At 42.0% G+C, this 26,196-nt stretch overlaps 1 protein-coding gene across 13 annotated transcripts in view; it reads right to left on the bottom strand.

Annotated features, from left to right (window-relative positions):
- Positions 1–26,196, bottom strand: part of RALGPS1 (Ral GEF with PH domain and SH3 binding motif 1) — a 428,912-nt gene that overhangs the window by 243,530 nt on the left and 159,186 nt on the right. For all 13 annotated transcript variants that reach the window (XR_012897221.1, XM_075905764.1, XM_075905763.1 and 10 more), the window contains one exon: positions 5,853–5,979. Coding sequence is in view for 12 of the 13 variants with exons in the window: in XM_075905764.1 (XP_075761879.1) it covers positions 5,853–5,979 (127 nt within the window). In the remaining variant the exon portion in view is untranslated. The remainder of the gene's footprint in view (positions 1–5,852; positions 5,980–26,196) is intronic.

Genomic DNA, 26,196 nt, shown 5'->3' with positions numbered 1-26,196 from the left:
GGTTAACTGACCTACTTGGGATCCGGGGTCCCACCACCAGCCCTGCTCTGGGAATGGCTGCCAGCTCCCAGCCCTGCGCTACGGCTGAGGCTGCTGCTGGTTCCTGGTTCCCAACCCCGGTTGAAGCAACTTCTGCCTGCTTCAGGGGGCCCAGGCTCCCTGCAGATAGAGATTGCTCCAGATGCTAGAGCAGCCTCTAGGCCCACCGCAGATTGGGACTGCTCTCGATGAGAGAAGACCCTGTCTGCAGTGGGCCCCTTGCTGGTCTGGAACAGAACCCTTGGACCTGTTATTGGTTAATTGCTTACTTGTTCAATCCCTACCTGTGAGGGCAAGCCACTAGTCAGCCGCAAGACACTTTGTTTACCTGTGCCTCCAGAGATATGGGCCATCGCTTCCCACAGCTCCCACGGGCTGAGAACGGCGATCGGCGGCCCAAGGGAGCTCCCATCACCCATACCCGAGGCAGCACAGGTAAACAAAGCATCTCATGGCTGTTTAGAGGCTTGCCATTACAAACCTCAACCCAGAGTTTAAAAACCCAATCTAGAAAGCACCAGAGATCTCTGGGGTTAAGGTTGTTTTTATCCTCCTATATCTAGAGAGAACAATGAAGATATAAAGGACTATGGGAAAACTGGCAGGAGACATGAGATTAATGTATTAGAGAAACACATTCCTACAAATTTCCTCATATACCAATTATGTAAACTTTGTTCTTAAGATAAAAACTTCCAGTGAAACATTCCCACTGACAACTGGCCATGTCTTCACACACCTAACTTAAGTCTCACCTAGAATAATAATGTGTTACATCCCGACATTTCTGTGGTTAGAAGGCCAAAAAGCACTACTCTGAAGTTCAGTAATTGGAACTGAAATTATGTCAAAGTACAATAGATAAAGGACAGGGAAGTGGCTAAAGAACAAGACTGGGCATCAGAGTATCTGTGTTCTACTTTTAATTCTGCCACTAGTTTGTCTATCTTTAGTAAATAACTTAAAATTTCTGTGCCTCAGTTTCTTTATCATAAAATGAGGCAATTCCCTTTACCTTATAGGGCATTATGAGGCTAATTTCATTAAGGTATGCCATTTAATTAGAGTTCTTTGGATGGAAGATACTATAGGAACACAAAGTCTTCTTATAGTAAGTGAAGCTAATAATGATATATGCTGTTCAGTGTCACTGTATTATTTTATAAATAGTAATAGAGATGTAGCCGTGTTAGTCTGGTCTAGCTGAAACAAAAGGCAGGACTATGCAGCACTTTAAAGACTAACAAGATGGTTTATTAGGTGATGAGCTTTTGAGGGCCAGACCCACTTCCTCAGATCAAATAGTGGAAGAAAATTGGCTTGACCATATATACCAAAGGGATACAAAAAAAAAGTGAACACATAAAATAGACAAATCAGATTTTAGAACAGAGGGGGATTGAGGGGGGGAGGTTAATGTCTACGAGGTAATGACATTAGAGGTGATAATTGGGGAAGCTATCTTTGTAATGGGTGAGATAATTAGCATCTTTGTTAAGCCCCATTTGTAAAGTGTCAAATTTAAGCATGAATGACAGTTCAGAGGCTTCTCTTTGAAGTCTCTTGTGTTAAAGCCTCTTTGAAGCAGGATGCAGGTAGTAAGGTCATTGAGACAATGCCAAGGCTGGTTGAAATGGCAAGAAACTGTTTTTTCTTTATGAGACTCTGGGAGACAGACCCATAGTCTCCTATAGACAACCACCTAACCTCAGGATGATTCTTACCAACAACCACAGGACATACCACACTATTACCAACCACATATTCACTCTGCTGATACCATTATTGGACCATGTTACAAGATCAAGAACACATATTCCTGCTCATCCAGAAATATAATTTATGCCATCATGTGCCAACAGTGTCCGTCTGCTATATATATTGGACAAACTTCCTAGACACTTCGCCAAAGAATCAATGCACACAAAACAGACATCAGAAAGTCTCACAAAAAAAAACAGTTTCTTGCCATTTCAACCAGCCTGGGCAGTCTCAATGACCTTACTACCTGCATCCTGCTTCAAAGAGGCTTTAACAAAAGACTTCAAAGAGAAACCTTTGAACTGTCATTCATGCTTAAATTTGACACTTTACAAATGGGGCTTAACAAAGATGCTAATTATCTCACCCATTACAAAGATAGCTTCCCCAATTATCACCTCTAATATCATTACCTCATAGACATTAACCTCGCCCCCTCATCCCTCCTCTGTTCTAAAATCTGATTTGTCTATTTTATGTGTGTTCACTTTTTCTTTGTATCCCTTTGGTATATATGGTCATGCCAATTTTCTTCCACAATTTGATCTGAGGAAGTGGGTCTGGCCCATGAAAGCTCATCACCTAATAAACCATCTTGTTAGTCTTTAAAGAGCTGCATAGTCCTGCCTTTGTTTTATAAAGGCACTGTTTTTAGCAGCTTACAACTTGGCCAAACTTTAATTTCCATGCTGCAGTTCCATTAATATTAATTACTCTGTAATAGCATCTTGATGTTCCTCTCTCAATGGGGACAGAAACTGCACACTCAGGAAGCCTTCCTGCCTCTTGTCCCAAGGTCAATGAACTTTGGGCAAGGTGTGGGATGTCTACTCCCCACGGGAGAGAGAAACTTGGACTAGGATTACTTTTCAAAGAATATATTTCAAAGGTTTACTGGGCTATAAAGATGGGTTCTGATTTTCTGATAAGCAAATGAATCAACTGATAATATAGTAAAATTGTATAAATCAAAGAGTATCAAGCTTTTCTGAAAGCCCATGACATTCATATTCATATGACTGTGAAATATCTGCATTAACACTTTGAGAGGAATTATGGATATTCAGTGATCATGCTTTAACCTCTTTTCTCTCAGTCAGGGAGGAAGACATCTGCCTATCTGTAATATAAATTAGGCATTACTGAATCAAAACAATAGAAGCCCATTTACATACAAAGCTGTAGGGGGATGGAAACTCAACAGGAATAAACAACAGCAGGAAGCCTGTCTGTTCTTATTACAGGGTCAACAAAATTTGAAAAATATGAGAACAAACAGAAAGCTATTTTAGGACCTATAATATAGGGGATCAAATGACCAGAGATCTCTTGATATCAAAGAATGTTGATTTCAAGGGAGTTGAAATCTCTAGAAACTGAATACAGGTGAGAAATCTGTTTTAACAGATTACAGTCTTTGTTTATTTTTAGTTTTGGAAGTACATTTTTACTTTTGTTTATAACCATTTTGGTCCTTATTCTTTATACTTGGTTTCACTTAATCCCATGTCCAATAATATTTTTACTTTTATGATAAATCAAAATTAGCGGTATAATTGAAATATGAGTGTTTGTCAAAATAGCAAGGCAGACGGTATCAGGCAGTTTCTCTCACAGTTCAGCAGTAGCAAAACTCTTAGTGAGAAATAAGAGGGTTAACACAGTAATTCACAATTCTGGGAACCTCAGCAAATTGTCACACTGGCAGACATGCTGGAGGAAATTCAGGCCTGGGTGAGAGGTGCCAAGGTCACTCTACAAAAAATAACTGAGGTTTTCACTGCCTAGTGACTTGCATATTTATAAGTTGACTGTTGGTGCCAGGACTGAGTGCCACAACTGCATAACTCTGAAGGCACCCAGAGTAATGGGGCAGGTGGTGATAACCCTTACTGGTCTGAGTGGATCCCCAAAGTCTCTTACTTGGGGGGGAAGCTTTAGCAAAACTTGTTTAGCTTCATCCATGAACTAGGAGACAACCCACTGTGTTACCAGTATTAAAATATCTTACAACTATTTTATGGAGAAGCTCTAGTACTTCCATGTTAGAAACTTGCTGTGCAGATTGCTCTGAGCACTGAGGATGTGTTTGCCGTCTTGGTGAAAATCTATTCAATTTTGATCAAATTAAAAGCCTCTGAAAACTGTTCTTTGTACGTACTTAGTAGAGGCTTGTTAGAAGCTGGCAGCAAAATTGTGTAAAGATTTGGTCTGTACTGAGCGTGAAAGCTCCAACTCATGGCTCCAGGGGTGGAGAAAGCTTTTACTTATATTTTTCTCCTGGCTGCTGTAGCTGCTGTGCACTGAGCAATGGAACTGACAGGAGGGAAACCACCTCTTTTGTGTCCTCAATACTCTTGTATGCTGGCATACAGACACCAGGGAGAAGTGCCCATTCAATCGTCTGAACCATTGTGCATATATACTATGATACAGTCTTTCATCACATGACTACAACATCACGGAAAATCCACAGGGTCCCTGGCTCATTTAGTGTATAGGATGGATTATGCTCAAGGAATGAATCAGAGTTGTGTCGTGAAAGAGGTTGTTGTCAAAGGATTCAACTCTCAAATGTTATAGAAGTTGGAAGATGTGTAGTGAATGAAGCAGGGGACTGCAGGAAGAGAAAGAATGCTCTTGTAGCTGAATGCTACTCTGACCAACTGGATTCTATTCTAGCTCTAAAGTTCTTATAAGATTCTGCCTGCTTAAGTTAAACCAAAGTATAATAGGTGACCAGCAACTTTGCTCCTCAAATTTTAGACACTGTACCTGAGATAGCTGGGAACAGATTTGCAAAAGGGCTGAGCACTCCTAACTGCAGATAATGTTAATTGGAGCTATGCTTTGAATGCATAAAATTATAACAAATACTAAATGATCTGAAAAAATCATGTTCTACATGTATTAAGATAGATGCCAAAAATTTGTAAACAGCTCATGATTTTGGACTTAACCTCACTATTCCTCAGTTCTTCATCTGTAAAACAGAGATAGTACCAACACTTTTCCTTAGGGACCTACTGTGAAGATAAATTCATTAATGTTTGTGAAGCATTTACATGAGGTAAGAAAGAGTTATACAGAAAATTAGAAAATTTTGTATTCAGCATAAGATTTGGATCGTTTGCAATAATCACCACCACATGGGACCTCAGATCCTTTTCACTTAATGAAAAGAAGTGGCGAACAGACCATTCTATACTATGGTGGACCATCATTTTAGTTTATTTTTACCCTTCTATAAGACAATTTTTTATTCCCACTTAACACTGAATTCTTTGAAATCATCTAATTTATAATGAGCACTGATAAATCAGGTGAAATTATGACCTCATTTAAGTCAATGGCAAAACCCCCACTGAGTATTGCAGGGGTGTTAACAGGCCATTTTACCTTGAATTGTCCCTTAAGCTATCTGTTAACTACTTATGCTAAAAGATCTGTCCCATCTTATGTTTAGTTGCAACACTAAGCATCAGCAGAGGGATAGCCATGTTAATCTGTTTCAGCATAAACGATGAGGAGTCCTGTGGCATTTTAAAGACTAACACATTTATTTGTGCATAAGCTTTCATGGGCTGGAGCTCATGAATGCTTATGCTCTGAGTATCTTTTTCAGACCTGAAAAAAGAGCTCTGACTGACTTGAAAGCTTCTCTTTTTCACTAACAAAAGTTGGTCCAGTAAAGTATATTACCTCATCATCTTGTCTCGCTAATAAAAACTTCAATTTAAGACATTTCTGAAATCCAATTGTCTTTTACATTAAAAAGAGCCATAATCCACATTAAACATTGGTTTAATTCTATTTCAGATTTAACATGAAGATACAAGCTCTCCAAGTTCACAATGACATTATAACACCTTAAAATCCTTCACTATATTTAATTTTCCTGAACAACAAACTAAGTGAACCACATATTCAGTATATGGTTAGCTTCAAGTACACCGGTGCAGTTGGCAATTTGTCAGTCAGAAACAGCAAAGACTTCTTATTCAAAACTGAACAGATTTCCTCAGATACCACAAGCCTGTTTTCACACCTACCTAAATAGGGAATAGTAGGAACCATCTTTAAGCTTCTAATATACTCCCGGGTCCTCTTATAATTATCTTCCTTAGACATTAAGTAGTCTAACTTCTCAAAGGTGATCTTGTCTTTGCGATTCAGAAGCTGAAGAGAAGAGAAAGATAAACAGTAAATACAAATTCAAGAGAGAGTGTCACCTAAAAGTCAGAAAAGCATACTACAAGGAGATTTGGTTAGATTTAAAACAAACAAATAAACCAAATCTAGAATAATATTTGTAAGTTTTTTGCACATTAAATTAAAAATACAGTTTCAGACTTAACACTGAAGCTGTAGACAAATCCTTAGTATTATTTAGATACAGGATGTCAATCTATCATTTTATATATATATATATACACACATATAAAATGTAAATGACAAAATGTTGACACTAACTTCATCTGTATTAAGTTTTTAAAATAAAGATGTAAAATGTTATAATCCAGACATTTTCCTAATTTATAGAATATTAATATGCACTTGATTTTTTGAAACTTAAAATAGCTAATACACATACACACACACACACACACACACACACGTGCCATCAGTGCGTCAATGAAAGTACATCTATAAATGTTAACAGATGTGCTAAAAACTTGGAATAAAAAGTCTTAAAATATTAAAATATTTATACTTCTGGTTAGTCTTACTATTTCCTACATAAACCTGGAAAGTTTCACCAAGTAAGGCAAAACAGGTCAGAATCAGTCTGATGTCCTACAACAGTGGTCACCAACCAGCAGATTGGGATCTACTGGTAGATCCTGGAGCCTGTGACAGATGATCCTGACTGGTTTGGCTTGGAGCTAGAGCACTTCAGTTGCCTCTTCCTCCACTGTTGTGCCGCTCCTGGCCTCTGCCTTGGAGCTGCCCCCCCCCACACCCTCCTCCGTGGGCTTCTGTTTGCTGTTCAAGGTGGGGGAGGCAGAAGAGTGGGGCCATTGATGTCCGGGTGTTCCCTTCTCCCCATCGCTGTACCCCATCTCCACAGAATGATCAGGGTGGGGCTTTGGAGAAGGGGTGTGGTAGAGCAGGGGCTCAAAGAAGGGGTAGGGAAGGAGGTAGAACAAGGGTATTTGGGTTTGAAGTAGATCCTGGATTGACTTAAATTGGAAAAGTGATCTTGCACTTAAAAAGGCTGGAGGCCACTGTCCTAAAATATGGAGGCATAAATGTAATATACAACTATATCAAAAAACGTTCACTCAGTTTTAGCTTATTTTATGTATCCGGCTAACATTTTTGAGGCCACAATTAAAAACAAGTTGAAGTCAGTGTTGATACATAATAAATTATGGTGTTACGGACTGCTTAATTTTGAGTTCTTACACTTGTATTTTAATTTAGGAGAAAGATCTCATGTCATAATGCTATCTATACAGCACCCTTCTAATATTCCAATTCTTGTTCCAAAAGCTTAAAAAATGACTTTACAACTAGTATTTTTACAGTGCTAGGAGACTGGTCATAGTGATCAAGACTCTGGCCCCACAATGGGGATGCATGAACATGAGTAGGCTACTTCACTGAAGCAGCAGAGCCACAATCAAGCCAGTTGGGCATTGTGTGGCTGCAGCACTCAACCTTGTTGTATCTTATTGCAAGCAGACAGGTTTCAAAATAAGAAACGGAAGAATGGAAACCTTATATTGAAATAAGGCAACAAAACTTCCCACTATCCTCTCACTGTAGCCTGCAATTGCCCTATCCTGGGTTCCTCTGTTTCTACTCCCAAGCAGGAAGTACATCACAGAAACACCAAGCTGGCACTTCTACATTTCTGGAGAAGTTACTCTGTAGCCCAAACCTATTTTTGTAGCTGAAATCAATCACATTGAAAGCCGGGGACTGGACTTGATGACCTCTCAAGGTCCCTTCCAGTTCTAGAATTTTATAATTCTATGAATTTATTGCAGAATTTGATTCTGAATTTAAAAACAAACAACCCCCCCCCCCACACACACACCCCAAGCCCTCCTGCCCCCCAAAAAACCAACAACCCAGTATAAGAACAAAAAACATTTTACTTTTAGCAAATGTAGGGAAACACTGATGAGCAGTATCAGCAGTGGCAACTACAGCAAAGGATGTTGGCAACAACATTCTAAAGTATCAGAAACAAAAGTTTATCTAGGGCAAAGGGAAAATAGGGTATGTCTACAGTACAATTTTAGTTCGAACTAACGCACGTTAGTTCGAACTAACACTCATAGCCGCTACACTAGCGCTCCGCTAGTTCGAATTTGAATCGAACTAGCGGAGCGCTTAGTTCGAACTAGGAAAACCTCATTTTACGAGGATTAAGCCTAGTTCGAACTAGCTAGTTCGAATTAAGGGGTGTGTAGCCCCTTAATTCGAATTAGTGGGAGGCTAGCCCTCCCCAGGTTTCCCTGGTGGCCACTCTGGCCAACACCAGGGAAACTCGTATGCCCCCCTCCCGGCCCCGGACCCCTTAAAGGGGCACGGGCTGGCTACGGTGCCCGTGCCAGGTGCAAGCCTGCCAGCACCCAGCCAGCAGACCCTGCACCTGGCACGGCACAGAGCCACCCACCCGATGTCCCTTAGCCCACCCCCTCTTCCCGGGACCAGGCTGGCAGCTCCCAGGAGCTTGCCCTGGACCGCAAGAGGCGGGCACCTTCCTGGGCTAGTGCGGACATCGTGGACCTCGTCCACGATGTCCGCACTGGGCACAGGAAAGTGGCCGTCTAGGGCAGGAGAGCTGCCAGCCTGGCCTCCCAGGAGCAGGTGTGCATAAAAATCAAGGGGGTCCACTGAGACCCCCGACCCTGAGCCCTGAGCTTACAATGGCCGTCCTGGGTCAGACCAAAGGTCCATCTAGTCCAGTAGCCTGTCTGCCGACAGCGGCCAACCCTAGGGACCCTGGAGGGGATGGACCGAAGACAGTGACCAAGCCATTTGTCTCGTGCCATCCCTCTCCAGCCTTCCACAAACTTTGGGCAGGGACACCACTCCTACCCCCTGGCTAATACCACTCCATGGACCCAACCTCCATGACTTGATCTCACTTCCCTTTAAACTCTGTTCTAGTTGTAGCCTTCACAGCCTCCTGCAGCAAGGAGTTCCACAGGTTAACTATTTGCTTTGTGAAGAACAGCTTTCTCTTACTAGTTTGAAGCCTGCTACCCATTCCTTTCCTTTGGTGTCCTCTAGTCCTTCTTTATGGGAACTAATGAAGAACTTTTCTGTATGCACCCTCTCCACCCCACTCCTGCTTTTAGAGACCTCTATCCTGTCCTCCCGCCGTCTCCTCTTTTCTAAGCTGAAAAGTCCCAGTCTCTTTAGCCTCTCTTCATCTGGGACCTGTTCCCAACCCCTGATCATGTTAGTTGCCCTCCCCTCTCCCAACCTCTCTCTTCCCCTCTCCCACCTCCTTTTCCCAGTCTCCCCCAGTTTTGTTCAATAAAGACAGATTCCATTTTGGAAGAAACGTTATCTTTATTTTGTATATCAGGAAGGGGTGCTAGGGAAGGGTAAGTGGAAGGAGGTGAGGGAGGAATGGGGTACGAGCCCCCGATGGGGAGGACTGGGCTGGCTCTGCGGGCTTCTGGGGTGGAAGCTCTCCTGCAGCCCCCCGATTGCCCCCTCTCCCCAGATGGCAGCCTGTGGCAAGTGCAGCCGGGCTGATGGCCGAGTGCTGTGATGTGTCCAGTGTGGGTACTCCGGGCAATCCAAGCCAGGACTGCTTTGCAAGTGGGGCACCCCTGAGAACTGTCTGTCCGGGGTGGGGGTCGGGACCCTTTAAGCGCAGCCCTCGGCTAGCCTGAGACAGCATCTCCACGCTCTAAGTCCTCCTCTGATGCCCTGCCGGCACTGCTTCCAGCCATCCTTAAGCCCTGTTCAGGGTCCACTCAATGTGGACTTGCTAGTTCGAATTAGCAAAATGCTAATTCGAACTAGTTTTTAGTTCTAGACGCGTTAGTTCGAATTAGCTTAGTTCGAATTAACTAATTCGAACTCAGTTAGTTCAAATTAGCGCTGTAGTGTAGACGTACCCTTAATTTCTTCTTCTTTAGAAGATCACAATATCTCTTACTGAGAGGTTTCTAAAATACTTACCATTTTGTTTTCTAAACTGAATTGGCCATGCACCATATATTTCATTTCTGATTTATATAATTACATACTATAAATACATAAAATGTTATATATAGATACCTTGAGGGCAAATGTTAATGCATTAGCGTATTTCAAATGGATACATAATGTAAATGCTTAGAAACTTCCTTAAGTCTCAGTCTTGCAATCAGCTAAGTATGGGCTTAGGTTCAAGGATGTGCGTGGTTCCATTGTTTAAGTTTCCTGCTTTGTACCTACTTGGGACTGCTCATCATATAACATTAAGCATGTACTGGATCAGAGCCTTAAAACCAAATTTTCATACTCTAGAAGCAACATAGGCATTTTTCTTTTAAGCATTTTTATAAAATATTTAACCTTCTGAGAATTTTAAGTATATAGTCAATTATTTCAGTTCTGAATAGCTAATAGTTCACTCAATATGGATCACATTAACTCCATAAAAGGACATGACAGTCTCTTTATTTTAATGTGCTGTATCATTTAATTCTGATTTATAGATTAATTTAGCTAAATTTATCTTACATTAAAAAATTAAATTCTACGTATCTATTTAAGGTATATTTTTATGGAAAATTGTGTCTGCAAAGGCCAATTTCTGAAACTGGGGTTGATCAGTATGGAATATTTCCAAATTAAATAAAAACTGGAATATGTTCTGCAATATTCTGAGTTCTTATTTCATTTTAGTGTAAGAATATCCATACAATATTTCTAGCTAGTTTAATGAATCTGACTTAAAAGTCACAGAAAGCTAGCTGTGTAAGTCTATACCTGTAAAAACAATGAGGAGTCCAGTGGTACCTTAGGGTACGTCTAGACTACATGCCTCTGTCGCCAGAGGCATGTAGATTAGGCTACCAGGCATAGGAAAATGAAGCGGCGATTTAAATAATCGCCACTTCATTTAAATTTACATGGCTGCCGCGCTGAGCCGACAAACAGCTGATCAGCTGTTTGTCGGCTCAGCGCGGCAGCCATGTAAATTTAAATGAAGCAGCGATTATTTAAATCAACGCTTCATTTTCCTATGCCTGGTAGCCTAATCTACATGCCTCTGTCGGCAGAGGCATGTAGTCTAGACGTACCCTTAGAGACTAACAAATTTATTAGAGCATAACCCATGAAAGATAATGACCTAATAAATCAGTTCATCTCTACGGGAAAGTCTACACTACGGGACAAAATCAAATTAAGATATGCAACTTCACCTATGTTAATTGTGTAGCTGAAGTCGAAGTAGCTTAACTTGGCTTTTAGCACTGTCAACACTGCAGGAAGTTGAAGGAAGATCACTCTTCCTTCAAATTCCCTTATTCCTTGTGAAAACAGCATTGACTGGAGTGCCTCTCTCACTTTGAATTAGCTGTTTTAACTAGTCTGCTAATTTGAACCCTGGAAGATTGACAGTGGCAGCTTCGATCTTCCTCTGTAATATAGATATACCCTAAGATGCCACAGGACTCCTTGTTGTTTCTCATTTAGAAGCACTTTAAGCTAAACCAGAGCAATTTTGCTTCATCTGGTCCAGTAACAAATAAGAGCGAATGGGCAGGTGTCACGTCAAAAACCGCCCTGCTTCCAAACATATCCCTTTTGTAAACATCCCTGAACATGACATTCTGAAATGAGTGTATATACAGGGTGGGTGCACAGGTGCAATCGGCACAGGTGCAACTGAAGTCTCCATGAGGCTCCTGCCTTTTTCCATCAAAATGTGCCTGCTTTCCCTCTGAAATGGGGACATCTTGACTGGTATAGGGATTGTATTACAATGTGCCCAAATCCTAGTTTTTATCCCAGCCAAAGGATCTTTTTCCAGATAGATTACAAGGTCTGTGCATTTTCTGATGCAGGCTTGCTAGGCTGAAAAGAGATTGGTCAGATTCTTTGGCCTCATCTGCACTTGAAAAAACTGACAGTATAATTCACCAACTATCATCCAATCATAGAATACTAGGACTGGAAGGGACCTCGAGAGGTCATCGAGTCCAGTCCCCTACCCTCATGGCAGGACCAAATACTGTCTAGACCATCCCTGATAGACGTTTATCTAACCTACTCTTAAATATCTCCAGAGATGGGGATTCCACGACCTCCCTGGGCAATTTATTCCAGTGTTTGACTACCCTGACAGTTAGGAACTTTTTCCTAATGTCCAACCTAAACCTCCCTTGCTGCAGTTTAAGCCCATTGCTTCTTGTTCTATCCTCAGAGGCCAAGATGAACAAGTTTTCTCCCTCCTCCTTATGACACCCTTTTAGATACCTGAAAATTGCTATCATGTCCCCTCTCGGTCTTCTCTTTTCTAAACTAAACAAACTCAATCCTTTCAGCCTTCCTTCATAGGTCATGTTCTGTAGACCTTTAATCATTCTTGTTGCTCTTCTCTGGACCCTTTCCAATTTTCCACATCTTTCTTGAAATGCGGTGCCCAGAACTGGACACAATACTCCAACTGAGGCCTAACCAGCACAGAGTAGAGCAGAAGAATGACTTCTAGTGTCTTGCTTACAACACACCTGTTAATGCACCCCAGAATCATGTTTGCTTTTTTTGCAACAGCATCACGCTGCTCACTCATATTCAGCTTGTGGTCCACTATAACCCCTATATCCCTTTCTGACGTACTCCTTCCTAGACAGTCGCTTCCCATTCTGTATGTGTGAAACTGATTGTTCCTTCCTAAGTGGAGCACTTTGCATTTGTCTTTTCATCCTGTTTACCTCAGACCATTTCTCCAGTTTGTCCAGATCATTTTGAATTATGAACCTATCCTCCAGAGCAGTCGCAACCCCTCCCAGCTTGGTATCATCTGCAAATTTAGTAAGCGTACTTTCTATGCCAATATCTAAATCGTTGATGAAGATATTGAACAGAGCCGGTCCCAAAACAGATCCCTGCGGAACCCCAGTTGTTATACCTTTCCAGCAGGATTGTGAATCATTAATAACTACTCTCTGAGTACAGTTATCCAGCCAGTTATTCACCCACCTTATAGTAGCCCCATCTGAGTTGTGTTTGCCTACTTTATTGATTGGAATATCATGCGAGACCATATCAAACGCCTTACTAAAGTCTAAGTATATCACACCCACTGGTCTGTAGTTTCCTGGGTCGTTCTTGTTTCCCTTTTTATAGATGGGCACTATATTTGCCCTTTTCCAGTCTTCTGGAATCTCTCCTGTCTCCAAGACCATGATTTTCCAAAGATGATAGCTACAGGCTCAGATACCTCCTCTTGCAGCTCCTTGAGTATTCTAGGATGCATTTTATCAGGCCCTGGTGACTTGCAGGCATCTAACTTTTCTAAGTGATTTTTAACTTGTTCTTTTTTTATTTTATCTTCTAAATCTACCACTTTCCACAAGCATTCACTATGTTAGGCATTCCTTCAGACTTCTCGGTGAAGACCGAATCAAAGAAGTCATTAAGCATCTCTGCCATTTCCAAGTTTCCTGTTACCGTTTCTTCTTCCTCACTGACCAGTGGTCCTACCCAGTCCTTCCTCTTGCTTCTAATGTATTTATAAAAAGTCTTCTTGTTTCCCTTTATTTCTGTAGCTAGTTTGAGCTCATTTTCTGCCTTTGCCTTTCTAATCTTGCCCCTGCATTCCTGTGCTGTTTGCCTATATTCATCCTTTGTAATTTGTCCTACTTTCCATTTTTTATGAGACTCCTTTTTTATTTTTAGATCATGCAAGATATCGTGGTTAAGTCAAGGCGGTCTTTTGCCATATTTTCGGCACAGTGGAATAGCTTGCTTTTGGGCCCTTAATAATGTCCCTTTGAAAAACTGCCAACTCTCCTCAGCAGTTTTTCCCCTCAGTCTTGATTCCCATGGGACCTTAGGGTACGTCTACACTGCATCCCTAGTTCGAACGAGGGATGCAGTGTAGACGTACCCTTACCTATCAGCTCTCTGAGCTTACCAAAATCCGCCTTCCCAAAATCCAATGTCTCTATTTTCCTGTTTTCCCTTCTTCCTTAGAATTGTGAACTCTATGATTTCATGATCACTTTCACCCAAGCTGCCTTCCACTTTCGAATTCTCAACCAGTTCCTCCCTATTTGTTAGGATCAACTCTAGAACAGCTTCCCCCCAGTATTTTTTTCAGCCTTCTGAAATAAAAAGTTGTCTCCAATGCAGTCCAAGAACTTATTGGATAGTCTGTGCCCCGCTGTGTTATTTTCCCAACATATGTCTGGATAGTTGAAGTCCCCCTTCACCATCAAATCTTGGGCTTTGGATGATCTTGTTAGTTGTTTAAATAAAGCCTCATCCACTTCTTCCACCTGGGTAGGTGGCCTGTAGTAGACTCATAGCATGACATCACCCTCGTTTTTAACCCCTTTTAGCCTAACCCAGAGACTCTCAACACTTCCATCTCCTATGTCCATCTCCACCTCACTCCAAGTGTGTTCATTTTTAATATATAAGGCAACACCTCCTCCCTTTTTCCCCTGTCTATCCTTCCTGAGCAAGCTGTACCCTTCCATACAAACATTCCAATCGTGTGTATTATCCCACCAAGTTTCTGTGATGCCAACAATGTCATAATTGTACTTATTTATTAGCACTTCCAGTTCTTCCTGCTTATTACCCATACTTCACACATTTATATATAGGCATCTAAGATACTGATTTGACCTTGCCTCTCAGTTTTGCCCTGACCCTCCTTTCTCTCTGCCATTATAGCCCATGCTCCCCCCCATTTCCGATCCATCTCCCAGGTCTCTATGTTCTCCACTTACCCGTGGGCTTTGTTCACCTGAACCCCGTCAGACCTATTGTCTGACCACAACTTAATTTTCTCTCTGCTCTCAAAGAATGGATGCTTTAAGGGACATGAGGCAAACACAAATTCCATACTTGATCCTAGAAAATATTCACATTAGGGATTTTAAGCACATAACCAGTACCAGTGAAGCAAACTGGACTTTTTGTTTTAGTGAAAACTGATTAAATAAAAAATGAACAATGTGATCAGGCCCATGAACATTATCATTTGACCTGAGGAAATGTTCTGTACTATGTTTTAAAGATGTTAAAATGTGATTAACTGACTAGTCCCCAGCTGACCACGTGCTCCAGAGCTACCCCTTTGAATTGTGCGGAAGTGGCATTTTAAAGGGGCAGCCTAGTGTACAGAACATCTGCGTATCAGCTGTGCAGCAGCCACTTTGGCATTTCAAAGTCCCCTGCTGATCCTGGGTTCCGGGGAAATGCCACGGGGAGCCCAGGATCAGCTGGAGAGTCCCCAGCTAACCTCAGGCTCCACCGCTGCCCCTTTGAATCACACAGAAGCGGCGTTTTAAATCGCAGAGCTGCCACTTTGAAGTACCCCTCCCTTTGCTGCCTCTATGTAATATAATATATTACATAGAGGCAGCAAAGGGGGGGGAGGGGAGAGATGGACTGCTCAGCTAGTCAAAAGAAGCATTTGCTTATCAGATAGTCGACTAGTCTTTAACATCCCTACTATGTTTAAATAAAAACAATTCATAATCACTCCACAATTTCAGCAACTGGTCTATTGCATATTGGAAAAGATAATACTACATTACAGATAAAGAATAAAATATTATTTTAAATACTTCTTTAAAATGGTGTCATTTTTTAAAATTCTAATCTAATACGTTCCTTTTCAAGGTCACATGTGTTGAGTACCTAAGATGAACACATATCAACTGCATCCCAGACATGTCAGAAACACCATATTTGGAAAGAAAATCTTCAAAATACTTCAGTTCAATGCATTCCACAAAAGTATTTTATTTAAAAAAAACTATCATCTTAGGATTGAATAAGGATCTCAACTGGTTAACACATTACACAAGCAATTTCCCCTCTCTAAATAATCACAACTCCAGACCAAATGCTATGAATGACCCACTTCCACCACTTAGACCAAATGTTTTGTCTGAGGTAATAAAGTTTTCTTTTAATATGGTTATTTAACAAAAACCCTTCATTTCTAAAATGTAAAAATTACTTGATGAGTGTGGTTTACCTTTTCAGGCCAATAACTTTACTGAATATATAGTTAGCTTTTCCTGTACCTATAATGGACTGTAAGCATTTCATTTCAGAAATTTGCTTTTTACACTATTAGTCTGGAGAGCTTGGCCTGTGAAGTGTGTACCTGTGGTGTAACTAGTCAATAGAGGAACGATATGTGGAGGGCGGGGGTGGAATGCATACTATAATGCGTGCACAAAAAGAAGCAACACTTGATATACATATACAATATAAAAAATGCAATTCAGTGGTGTGAAAAAGCCTTAACTTATTCAGTGTACTCTATATAAAAGGTCATTATTCAGCCAAATTAAAAACGTTTGTGAAAATAATCGAAGGCACATCTCATTGAGGCCAATGTTAGAAATCTTTTCACAATTGTAGGATTTCTTTCTGTATTTTAAAAATGCCCATTCACATGAAAGTAGCTGACCTATTTCCCTTCAGACTTAACTTTGGGTACAGCCCAAGGCTAGAAAATAGTTTATGAGTGATGGAAAACAGGCTAGCACAGCATAATTAACGATAGGTGTGTCTACTGATTTAGTTGTGACATTCAATACATTTAATATATTTAATTAATTTATTAAATTTGACATGCTTCTAGCCCTAATGGTCTTTCAGACTGATATACTATGATATGTGAGTTAAGCTGAAGGATGTGGAAGATTTCGGATCAAATCCTGTAGTCAAACAGAGGTGTAGGGAAAAAATGGAATGAGAAAAATGGCAGAAAAATACAAGATGTTTTGTTTCAGAAATATTTGGTTCCCATTATCTATTCACCAGACTTTTAATCAGATTTTTCACAGAGTATTAATAAACATTTTGAAACAACCACTTGGAGTAAGAAGCATTGGTGATTCTTTTGGTATCATTACTTATGAGGAGCTAGCAGATGAAGATTTACTTCAGACATTTTTAAGGACCATATCTTCAGTATAAGCGTAGTTAACCATACTTGAAATCTAGAGGTTTATATATTAAGCAGATGTGTAACTAAAACCTGGATATAAAGTACTCAGTATGCTGATGATAGAAAAAAAGGAGCATGTTTGCCCCTCTAGAATGATTTAACACAATAGCTCAAGATGATTTATAGGTGTGGCTATTAAAGAGATGCTCAGAGACTCTGAGAACAGCTGTTTGCCTAGCCAGCCAACATGAGACAATAAAAAAAATGTTAATAAGGAATGGAAAAGGAGTAATCATTTGAATTTTAAAAAATGAAAATCTGTAACTTGCAAACTCTCATGGGTAGTCACATGTTGACAGGCTGTGACTTTCTACAGCTTACATTGTTTTCTCCCAAAACAACTAGATGAAAATTATCTGACAAAAATATTAACATGTACAGTTCCAGATTTCCAGTGGTGCAGTATCCTTCTCCATTTAGGAATTTTCAGGACAGCTTTATGTTTTCTACCCATCCAGCCTGCATTCCTAACTTCTTACTTATATTATTTAAAAGTAACTCGGACTTATGAAACATGAATGTTCTATTTTTTAAAAACCTAGTTCAGTAGGGGCATCACAAGGAATTCAACCCAAAATGGAGGTATCGATAGCTACATTATTTGATGGAAGTGAGAATGTGTGGAATGAAAGCAGAGTTACCCTATCCTATTAAAATGGGTATTTATTTAGATCTTCATAGTGAAGTGTCCTAATGTGCTAATCAAACTAGTCAACCACCATTTTTAGTGAAAATAACGAAAACAGAGGTTTCAACAAAAATAAATATGAGGGAAGTGGGAGTTGATAGACTGAGGGTGTGTCTACACTGCACCATTTTTCAAGAACAACAGTCGTTATTCTGGAAAGACAATACTAGCATCCACACAGCAATTGTGTTATTTCAAAAGAAAAGTCAAACTAATGGAGGGCTTTTTCCGATGTTGGTAAACCTCATTCCACGAGGAATAACGCCTCCTCCAAAAAAGCTCTTTCAGAAGAGGATGTGTGTGGACGCTCCACTGCAGCTATGTTGAAAATAGCTCCTCACCAGAGCGATTCTAAAGTTATTCCTCTCCAGCACTTCCTGGGGCTCTAAATCAAGATAGTGCATCCACATTAGGGGAGCCTACCTTGGACTATTTTTGAGGCTTTCCTGTAGTGTGGACACTCTATTTTGAAATAAGCTATTCTGGAAGATATCTTCCGGAATAGCTTTTTCTGAAATAAGCTTGCCGTGTAGATGTACCCTGAGAGTCTAATGAGCAGAAAAAAATGAATTATAAGAAACTCTGAATGTCTTCATCTTCCAACCAGGAGAGCTATCATTTGGGCCTGATCCAAATCCACTAATGTCATTTGAAGGATCATAGTGACAGAGGGGTAATATGTGGACAACTGGATTTGTAAATGGTTCTGATTGTGAGCAGATGGAAAATAGCTTCAGAATGGACAAAACAAGAAAATCACAGTTAGCATTATACTTTCTCTACTAGCAAAATGAATGTTTATTAAAACTATAACAATCTAAAATGAAACAATTCTGTGGACTGGCATCTCTAAAAAATCAGATGAGCAAAATACAACATGAGGACCCAATCCTACTAAGATATAAATAAAAGAGCAGGAAAACCAGAAGATGACATAAGAGCATTCAGAGACAAAGTGTCTACAAACAATGCAATGCTTTGCAAACAGCACTAGTAAGGGAGGGAGGTTTACCACCTGTAACAAAGTCAGGCTGGACAGTTGCAAGAGGTCCAGGAAGGCCAATATATTAGCTCTAGAAAGTTAAAGGTATTCTTTCCTAAAAGCTGAGAAGGGGTTACCTGAAGTCAGTTGAGGACACCTCAATTCAATCGAGAGCTGCTGGAGGCCATTAAAGCCCCTGCTCTTCGGAGCGAGCAAAAGCACGAGGGTGAGAAAAACAAACCACTGTCAGGGTAGCAGCAGCAGGGAAATAAGCTGCTCAAGGGTGAAGGGCTGTGCTCCTTCCCATAGGGGAAACAGCCAAACCTGAGTGGCGGTTAGATGGACCAATACCCCAGGTCAGCCAACAGGACGAAACCTTGCTCCAGAGTGGAGGGCAGTAAAAGTTACCTCCATGGGTTTTAGAAAATAGGACAAGCTTTCATGATAAAACATCAATACCGGAGATACCATGAGCCCATGTTTCATGAACTTCTAATTAGTATCTTGGTGCAAATTCTACCATTTTATTTTCAACAGCAAATCTCTGTTGCTCTGAGTTCACATATCGGGCAGGCATCCTCACTTTATGTTAGAACCACAGAATCCTGGGGCTGGAAGAGACCCCAGGAGGTCACTGAGTCCAGCTCCTTACCCAAAGCAGGACTAACCCCAGCTAAATCATCCCAGCCAGGGCTCTCTCAAGCCAGGACTTAAAAACCTCCAGGGATGGAGATTCCACCCCCTCCCAAGGTAACCAATTCCAATACTTCACCACCCTTCTAGTGAAACAGTTTTTCCTAATATCCAACCTACACCTCCCTACTATAACTTGAGACCATTGCTCCTTGTTCTGACATCTGTCACCACTGAGAACAGCCTCTCTCCATCCTCTTTGGAACCTCCATTCAAATCCTCCCTCACTCTTCTCTTCTGCAGACTAAGTCAGTCCAAATCCCTCACCCTCTCCTCGTAGGTCAGTGGTCACCAACGAGTAGATCAAGATCTACTGGTAGGTCTTGCAGTCTCTGACAGGTGATCCTGACTGATTTGGCCAGGAAGCTATCAAGTGCTGGCACTTCCATTGCTCCTCCACCCACTGGCATGCTGCTTGGAACTGCCCCCATTTGGAGCCACCTGCTTACTGTGCAGTATGCGGGGGGGAGAAGAGGAGGTTGCTGTCAGGGTGTCCCTCCTCCCTCCACTTTTCTACCCTATCTCCATTCTGAGAGAAAGGGATGGAGGGAGTTTGGCAATGCAAATATCTTTCACACACACTGTGTGTGTGTCTCTGTTACTCACAAACACGCACTATCCTTCACTCTCATCTCCTGACCCAACACATACGTGGGTTGTTGTTACTTCTGCTGCTTGCAAAGTGTGTTATTTTTGGTTTATGACTGGTCTGTGCATTTCATAATTTTCATTTCTTTTATGCTTAAATTGAATTCTTTGAGGAGTGAGTTCTAAAATGCCTAACCTGTCGTGGCTGGAGTAATTATCCCTGTGGTAACTGCTGCTCCTGGACATGGCTGGCATGTCCCTGCAGCCCAGGAGAAAGGCAGAGCAGGGGGTCTCCACATACTGTCCTTGCCTGGAGACACCGCTTCTGCAGCTCCCATTGATCAGAAATGAGGAACAGTGGCCAGTAGAAGCTGTGGGCTCAGTGCCTGTAGCTGAGGGGCAGCACGTGGCACCATGGAGCCACTGCTGTATATGACAGCTGCTTTCAGGAGTGGTACAGGGCCAGGGCAGGAGTAAGCCACCATTTGGAAGCTCTCTCAATTAAACTGTGCCCAGGCAGAGCCTGCTTCCTGAACCCTTGTCCTAGCCCTGAACCTCCTCCTGGCCCCGATCTCCTGCCTCAGATGTGAGTCCCCCTGCACCCAAATTCCTTCCCAAAGCTTGCACCCTGAAGCCCCTCCTGGACTCCAATCCCCGACCCTAGGCTAATCCCGGAGCCCCTCCCATAGCCCAAAACTATTGGCCCAAGATTAAAGCCTGCACCCCAATCCACTATCCCACCCTGGTGAAAGTGAGTTAGAATGGGAGAGGAAGGGGGATAGAGTGAGCAGGGTAAGGCCTCGGAGAAGGGTATTTGAGTTTGAGGTAGCTCTTACATTGCACTTAAATAGAAAAAAGTGATCTTGTGGTTAAAAAGGTTGGAGACCACTGTCATAGGTCATGTGCTTCAGCCCCGCTAGACCCTCTCCAATGTGTCCACATTCGTTCTATAGTGGGGAGCCCAGAACTGCACAATACTCCAGAGCTATGTCTAGACTGGCATGATTTTCCACAAATGCTTTTAATGAAAAAGTTTTCTGTTAAAAGCATTTGCGGAAAAGAGCGTCTAGATTGGCACAGACGCTTTTCCGCAAAAGCACTTTTTGCGGAAAAGCGTCCAAGCCAATCTAGACGCTCTTTTCTGCAAAACAGCCCCGATCGCCATTTTCGCAATAGTGGCTTTTTTGCGCAAAACAAATCTGAGCTGTCTACACTGGCCCTTTTGCGCAAAAGCTTTGCGGAAAAGGACTTTTGCCCGAACGGGAGCAGCATAGTATTTCCGCAAGCAGCACAGATTTCACACAGTAGGAAGTCTGTATTCTTGCGGAAATTCAAGCGGCCAGTGTAGACAGCTGGCAAGTTTTTCCGCAAACGCAAAACTTGCCAGTCTAGACACAGCCCAGGTGTGGCCTCACCAGTGCCGAATAAAGGGGAATAACAACTTCTCTAGATCTGCTGAAAATATTCCTACTAATGCACCTTACATAACCATTAGCCTCCTTAGCTACAAGTGCACACTGTTGACTCATATCTAGCTTCTCATCCACTGTAATCCCCAGGTCTTTTTCTGCTGAACTGCTTCTTAACCAGTCAGTCCCCAGCCTGTAGTGTTTGGGATTCTTCCATCCCAAGTGCAGGATGTCCTTGGCACTTGTCCTAGCACTTGTCCTTGTTGAACGTCATCAGATTTCTTTTGGCCTGATCCTCCAATTGGTTTAGGTTATTCTGGACCCTATCCCTGCCCTCCAACATATCTACCTCTCCTCCTAGCTTAATGTCATCTGCTAACTTGCTGAGGGTGCAATCCATCCCCTCATCCAGGTCATTAATAAAGATGTTGAACAAAACCAGGCCTGGAACCGATTCTTGGGGAACTCCACTTAAAACTGACCGCCAACCAGACATCGAGCCATTGATCACCACCCGTTGCGCCTGACAGTTTAGCCAGTTTTCTATCCACCTTCCAATCCATACTTCCTTAACTTGCTGGCAAGAATATTGTGGGAGACCATATCAAAAGCTTTGCTAACATCAGGGTATATCACATCCACTGACATCCCCATGTCCACAAAGCCCGTTACCTCATTATAGAAGCTAATCCAATTGGTCAGGCATAACTTGCCCTTGGTGAGTCCATGTTGACTATTCCTGATAACTTTCCCCTCTTCAAAGTACTTCAAAATGGATTCCTTGAGAATCCCCTCCATGATTTTACTGGGGACTGAGGTAAATGTGACTGGTCTGTAGTTCCCTAGATTGTCCTTGTGATCACCCTCTTATTGCCTGTAGAAACCTTTCTTGTTACCCTTCACACCTCTTGCTACAAAAATGATTAGGGATTGGGAACGGATTCCCTATGAAGACAGATTAAAAAGACTTGGACTTTTCAGCTTAGAAAAGAGGAGACTCAGGGGGGATATGGTAGAGGTCTATAAAATCATGACTGGCGTGGAAAAGGTGAATAAGGGAAAGTTATTTACTTACTTCCACAATATAAGAACTAGGGGTAACCAAATGAAATTAATAGGCAGCAAGTTTAAAACAAACAAAAGGAAGTTTTTCTTCACTCAGGAACTCCTTGCCAGAGGATGTGGTGAAGGCTAGAACTTTAACAGAGTTCAAAAAAGAGCTAGCTAGATTCATGGAGGTTAGGTCCATCCATGGCTATTAGCTAGGATGGGTAGGAATGGTATCCCTAGCGTCTGTTTCTCTGGAGGGAGGTGACAGGGGAGGGATCACGTGATGATCACCTGTTATGATCCCTCCCTCTGGGGCATCTGGTTTTGGCCACTGTCGACAGACTGGATCCTGGGCTAGATGGACCTTTGGCCTGACCCACTATGGCCGTTCTTATGTTCTTATACTGCTAGCTGCAATTCCAATTGTGCTTTCGCGTTCCTGATTACTCCCCTGCATTCTTGAGCAATATATTTATATGCCTCCCTAGTCGTCTGTCCAAGTTTCCATTTCTTATAAGCTTCTTTTCTGTGTTTCAGCTCACCAAGGAGTTCCCTGGTAAGCCAATATGTTTGTCTACCATATTTGCTTTTCTTACTGCACATCAGGATGGTTTCTTCCTGTGCCTTCAATAAGAATTCTTTAAAATACAGCCTCTCCCCGAGTTATGAACGAGTTACAGACCAAACACTTGACCGTAACTCGATCTGTTCGTAACTCAGACCCCATTGAGTTACATAGCAACCGTGCTGTTCATAAGCGCGGGTTGCATTCGTAACTCAGGGACCGCCTTTACGACTGCTCCATAGGAGCTTTGGTTGTAAATGCAAACGGTCGAGTTACTCAGGGACCGGCTGTGCTGCCAGCTCTCCTGGACCCCTTTCCCCATCATGTTAGCATCCCAGGGAATCCTGCCCATCAGTTCTCTGAGGGAGTCAAATCTGCTTTTCTGAAGTCCAGGGTGTTGTATTTTGCTACTCTCCTTTCTTCCTTTGGTCAGGATCCTGAAATCTACCATCTCATCATCACTGCTTCCCAAGTTGCCACCCACATCTACTTCTCCTACTAGTTCCTCCTTGTTTGTGATCAGCAAATCAAGTTGCGCATGGCCCCCGGTTGGTTCCTTCAGCACTTGTACCAGGAAGTTATCCCCAACATTCTCCAAAAACTTCCTCGATTGTCTATGCTGTATTGGTCTCCCAACGGATGTCAGGGTGATTAAAGTCCTCCATGAGAACCTGGGCCCTTGATCTGGAAGCTTCTCTTAACTGTCTGAAGAAAGCCTTATCTAGATCCATCTACCTGATTTGGAGGTCTGTAGCAGACACCAATCTCACCACCACCTCTGTTGCTCCCACCTCTAAACTTAACCCAAAGACACTCAACAGGCTTTTTTCTCCCTCTATATACTGGAGTTCTGAGCAATAATACTGCTCTTTTACATACAGTGCAACTCCTCCTCCTTTTCTCCCCTTCCCCGTTCTTTCTGAACAGTTTATACCCTTCCAGGACAGTGCTCTAGTCATGTGAGCCATCCTACCAAGTCTCCGTTACTCCAATCTAATCATAGTTCTTTGACTGTGCCAGGGTTTCTAATTCTTCCTGCTTGTTTCCCAGGCTTCTTGAATTCATGTGCAAACACCTTAGATAAACAGTTGATTGCCCTACCTTCTCCATTCAAATCAGGGGCCCTCCTTTGTTGCTTCTTCCTCCTTGTGTTTCTTTCTGGTATCCCACTTCCCTACTTACCTCAGGGCTTTGATCACCATCCCCCAACAAACCTAGTTTAAAGCCCTCCTCACTAGGTTTACAAGCCTGCCCACGAAGATGCTCTTTCCTTTCTTGGTTAGGTGGATCCCATCTCTTACTAGCAATCCTTTTGCCTGGAACAGACTCCCATGGTTGAAGAAACCAGACCGCTCTTCGACATCATGTGCACAACCACGCAATCATACAATTATTTCCATGATTCAACGATCCCTACCTGGACCTTTTCATTCAACAGGGAGGATGGACAAGAATACCACTCGCAGTTCTAATTTGTTGATCCTTCTTCCTAGCACTACATAATCTGCAGCGACCTACTCAAGGTCATTCTTGGCTGTATCGTTACTTCTTACATGGAGAAGCAGGACGGGGTAGCGATGTGAAGGTTTGATCAGTTTTGGAAGACTTTCGGTCACATCCTGAATTCTAGCTCCTGGTAAGCAGCACACTTCTTGAGATTCCAGGTCCGGACGGCAGATGGATGACACTATCCCTCTTAGGAGGGAGTCCCCGACCACCACCACCTGTCTTCTTCAGTTGGGGGTGGTGGTCATGGAATTGGGGATACCCGAGTTGGCTTTTTTCTCCTGGAGGTTACATGCTGCCAGTTTTCTTCCTTGTTCTGTACTGCCCTCACTGGCCTGCAGTATTAAATGCTGTCTTCTATCAATGAAGTCTTCATCTTCTCTGGTGGAACATAGGGTTGATACTTGGGCCTCAAGTCCTCTAATTTTTTCTTCCAAAATGGCGACCAGCTTGTATTTTGTGCAGATGAAATCCCTTCTATCTTCTAAGTGGAAGACAAACATGGCACATGCTGTTACACCAATGTGGTTAAGATTATCTCACAAGACTGAGATAAGTATTAGGGATGTAAAAGAGTAATCGAATAGTTGACTACCTGATAAGCCTAGGCTTACTGGGTAGTTGAGTCGACTACTCACATTTCCTCCCTCTCCACCCCCACCCCACCATCAGAGGCAGCAAGGCAGGGAGCAGGAGCCAGTGCTGGGGGAGCCAGCTAAGAAGCTGGGTCACCCCAGCAATGTCTCTGTGGTATGGGGCAGGAGGGGGGGGCAGGTGGAGGGACAGGGTGGCAGAGGTGCAGCAGGGAACCCAGTGCAAGCAGGAACTGAAGCAGTCTCCGCTTGCACTGGGTCCCAACTGCTGCACCTCTGCCTTTTAAATGTAGTAAGATCCGCCCACTGCGCCTTCCCCCTTATCAACTCATCGATTAGTCAATGGAAATTCTATCAACTACTCAATTAGCTGATTAATCAAAATTTAATATCTCTAATAAGAATCCATTGATTTGTACATATGGAGTGTGGAAGCTACATTTTCAGCAATCCTCTCAATCTACTAGGGCTTTCAAACAATTTAAAAAAATGGTGATTAATTGTACAGTTAAAAATAATCTAACTGAATGCGTCATCACGTTGCTATACAATAAAGAATACCATTTATTTAAATATGTTGGGTATTTTCTACATTTTCAAATATATTGATTTTAATTAGAACACATAATACATAGTGCATAATGTTTACAAATATTTGTAATAAAAAATATTAACTGATCACAATATACTTTGTCTTCTCTGGTAACTGAAATCAAAATATTTCTAAATGTAGAAAAGCATCCAAAATACTAAATAAAATTTCAATTGGTATGCTGTAGTTTAACGGTGTGATTTAATTGTAATAATCTTTAATTGATTTTTTAAATTACTTGCATGAGTTAACAGATATTAATCAACAGCCCTATTTACTTAATTTGTTTAAATATATAATTTATATGTATTATGACAACATATAGTACCACTAATGAAGACATTACTATGCTAAGCTCTATACCAGTGGTTCCTAACCTGTGGTCTACAGACCCCTGGTGGTCTGCCGTGGTACTGCAGGTGGTCCATGGAAAGTTTAAAAATAAGGATCAGGCCCATCCTTACTTTTCTCTTCCTCTTCTTTTTTGTTTTTCTCCCTCAGGGTTCCGTGCCTGGCCATGGGCGGTGTGCCAGGGTAGGAGGTGCCTTTTAGGGT

The sequence above is a fragment of the Pelodiscus sinensis genome, chromosome 22 (assembly GCF_049634645.1).
Source record: "Pelodiscus sinensis isolate JC-2024 chromosome 22, ASM4963464v1, whole genome shotgun sequence".
In the NCBI taxonomy this organism is placed as follows: domain Eukaryota; kingdom Metazoa; phylum Chordata; order Testudines; family Trionychidae; genus Pelodiscus; species Pelodiscus sinensis.
The sequence above is the reverse complement of the archived record's forward strand: the minus strand, read 5'-3'. Positions and strand labels throughout refer to the sequence as shown.